The 3,197-nt window shown below is 34.1% G+C and overlaps 1 protein-coding gene across 1 annotated transcript in view; it reads left to right on the top strand.

The window, feature by feature from the left end:
• The first annotated feature begins 311 nt into the window (after positions 1 to 311).
• LOC101496346 (protein NRT1/ PTR FAMILY 8.3) overlaps positions 312 to 3,197 on the top strand; it is a 5,811-nt gene continuing 2,925 nt past the window's right edge. The window contains exons 1-4 of the mRNA XM_073370082.1: positions 312 to 642; positions 1,791 to 1,896; positions 1,971 to 2,188; positions 2,870 to 3,197. Coding sequence (XP_073226183.1) covers positions 592 to 642; positions 1,791 to 1,896; positions 1,971 to 2,188; positions 2,870 to 3,197 — 703 coding nt within the window. The 5' untranslated portion in view covers positions 312 to 591. The remainder of the gene's footprint in view (positions 643 to 1,790; positions 1,897 to 1,970; positions 2,189 to 2,869) is intronic.

The following is a 3,197-nucleotide window of genomic DNA, read 5'->3' as shown; positions in this document are numbered from 1 at the left end:
GATATTTCTTTTTAATAAAAAAATTTTTAAATGATGATCCAAAATTAACTTAAGTTTTTTTTTTTGAGAATGAATAACATATATTAAAATGTAGATATTCTTAAGTAGAACTCAATTGAAAAATATCAACGACTAAATGATCGTATCTTAAACTTGAAAAGGAGAGTTTACAATTGAATTATATTGGAATTTCTTTAATATTTTATATAAAAAATATACATTAAAAAGTGTAAGAAGTTAGTTAATAATAACCGAAAGAGGGTCGCGGTACTTTGGAAGCATTGTTTAAGGGGAGTAGATATTATTTTGAAGGATAGAGAAATGGGTTTGCTTCGTTGCCCACGTTCCTAGACATTTCATCAACTTGCGTCTCTCTCTCTCTCTCTCTTACACGCAACGTTGGTTGCTTGTGCTTATGTAAGCCACAACAAACAAATAAAATACGATAAAGAATTGCGGCTCATTTGTTTTGAGCATTCCAAGGATTTATATTTTTTAATCTAACTTTACTTATCCATAAATTAATTCCATCCTCCATCAATTTAGAAGCAGAGAGTGAGAGAGAATTGAAGAGAGATTATCATCACAGCTATGGGTTCCGCAGAGGACGATTCATCGCTTTTGGAACAAGCTCTTATTCAGGTTCCCCCCCCTCTCTCTCTCTATAATTCATCATCACTTAACTCGTATAACAGCACTATCTAGGTTATCAAATTTTCTAATAATCTATTGATATTGTCTTTGTTTTTCTCTTTTTGGTCTGGTCAACCATCAAATTTGCCTTTGGAAGGTGTTGTTTCATTTCAATTCGACTATTTCACGTTTCTTATTTATGAGGATAAACTATGAAGGTTACTACTGGATTGGAATGTTGAATAAAAGTAAGTGGGATGTCGAATTGTATAAAGACACCTTGTTCAACTGTTGGTCATAATAATCATTAGTGTAAAGACAAACTGTGTTGTAATGTAACAGGGTCAATTCAGTGGTTCTATTAAAAGTTAATACTGTCTTAAAATAATGTGGAATATATTATTTTGTCCGTTAATGTTGATGGCAAAGAATAGGACAAACGGATGGTCTGTGTGAGCCGGAGGTGGATTCGATCTCTTCTTGTATGTGTTCATTTTAGATGAATATCTACAAAATGTCTTCTTTAGAGATAGTGTTGCTGGGGTTTGTACAACTAAGCCTTATTGTACTACTTAATAGTTAAAACACTTGATTTTCAATACCTCTTCTACTTATGTCCAATCCACTCGATTTCGAACAATGATTATTATGTGATTTCAGTTGTAACTCAAATTAATCAAAGTCGCTCTGCTCACTCATAATTCCGTTGTTTTTTCTATTGTCCGTCTGATCATAATTTTCCGTATTTAACCTTCTCATATGAGCTGTTTTCAGTCAAGTATCCTGTAGTTGCTAGTTAGACACATGATAGTTTTGTTTGAATATTTGTTTTGTTACGTTCTTTTTGTGCCTAAGATTTTTACTTGATTTGATGAAAAGAATATTACTCACAGCCAAATGTGAAAAATACTGAAATATCAACTATAGTAATTTGATGTTCAAATCTCCTATTTAGTTATTGGTCCAATAATGTGTTTTCCCCTTTTCTTATACCCTTGATAGTTAAATGTCCAATGTTGATATTTGAGATTCAAATTGTAGAATAGCAAAATGTTTCCTATAGTCACTAGTCATTGTCTTTCTAGACTCTGTGTGAACCATTTGGAAGAAGTGGTATTTTGCTCTATGATGAACTATTGGTTATTTTTTATCTGAAGGATGAAGAGAGTAAGCGATACACAGGAGATGGCTCGGTTGACTTTAAAGGGAGACCTGTGCTTAAGCAGAACACTGGCAATTGGAAAGCTTGCCCATTTATCCTAGGTAAGCTTTTTCATTTCACTCATGCAATAAATAATATATTTTTTAATTGAATTTTTATATGATGTGGAACACAGGCAATGAGTGCTGTGAACGTTTGGCATACTACGGCATTGCAACAAATCTTGTTACCTATCTTACTCGCAAGCTACATGAAGGAAATGTCTCTGCAGCAAGAAATGTCACAACCTGGCAAGGCACTTGTTACCTTGCACCTCTCATTGGAGCAGTTCTAGCAGATTCTTACTGGGGACGATACTGGACAATTGCTTCTTTCTCCACAATTTATTTCCTTGTAATTACAAACCAAGAGTTTTATTCTCATATTCAAATAATTCTCAACACACATCTCTCCCATGATATATTTCTAGATATATCCTGCACCATTTCTTGTAGAGCTGAAGGGAAAAAAATGCTTACATTATGCTGAGGTTTCATCTTTGCATAAAAATTAAGGGCGGAGTCAAGAAATGCGTTTGTATAGTATTCAGCATAATGTAATTTGTGATGGTGATAAGATGTTATCAAACCATTTCTAAATCTTGTTTATATGTGGAATTGAATTCTTTCATACATTTTATAGTAATGAATTAGAAAATGAAGAATGGAAGAAAAGCAAATATTATGCTGCTGAAGAAATATGGAAAGTGGAGAATCCAAAGAACAGTTTTGAGTATACTATGTTCCAAATTTCTTCCGTCCATTGCACTACATCCTACTCCATATTTAAGTTTCTTATCATGGAAGTAACAAATTCTCTTGACGGGCTCCACTTGAGCACTGACTATAAAACTCAAATTCATTCTCACATTTGAAAAGTTAATAGGGTTAATATTAGGAACAGTAGGTGCCTGTATCAGCATGTTGGTATAATAGAATCCTCACCATTTAGTTTTTCTATGCATGTTTCCATCTACATGCTTTATATTCAATTGTCTTTACATGTTTTAATCTGTAGAATGGTTTTTTCATGCAGGGAATGTGTACATTGACTCTTTCTGCATCAGTGCCAGCATTGAAGCCTGCTGAGTGTTTGGGGACTGTATGCCCTCCAGCTACTCCTGCACAATATGCTGTGTTCTTCATTGGTCTCTACCTGATTGCACTTGGGACTGGTGGTATTAAGCCATGTGTTTCATCTTTTGGAGCAGATCAGTTTGATGATACTGATTCCCAGGAAAGGATTAAGAAGGGGTCATTTTTCAACTGGTTTTACTTTTCTATCAACATAGGAGCCCTTGTATCAAGCAGTTTTATTGTGTGGATTCAAGAAAATGCAGGGTGGGGTCTTGGATTTGGCATTC

Source organism: Cicer arietinum, chromosome 6 (assembly GCF_000331145.2).
Source record: "Cicer arietinum cultivar CDC Frontier isolate Library 1 chromosome 6, Cicar.CDCFrontier_v2.0, whole genome shotgun sequence".
NCBI lineage: Eukaryota > Viridiplantae > Streptophyta > Magnoliopsida > Fabales > Fabaceae > Cicer > Cicer arietinum.
The sequence above is the reverse complement of the archived record's forward strand: the minus strand, read 5'-3'. Positions and strand labels throughout refer to the sequence as shown.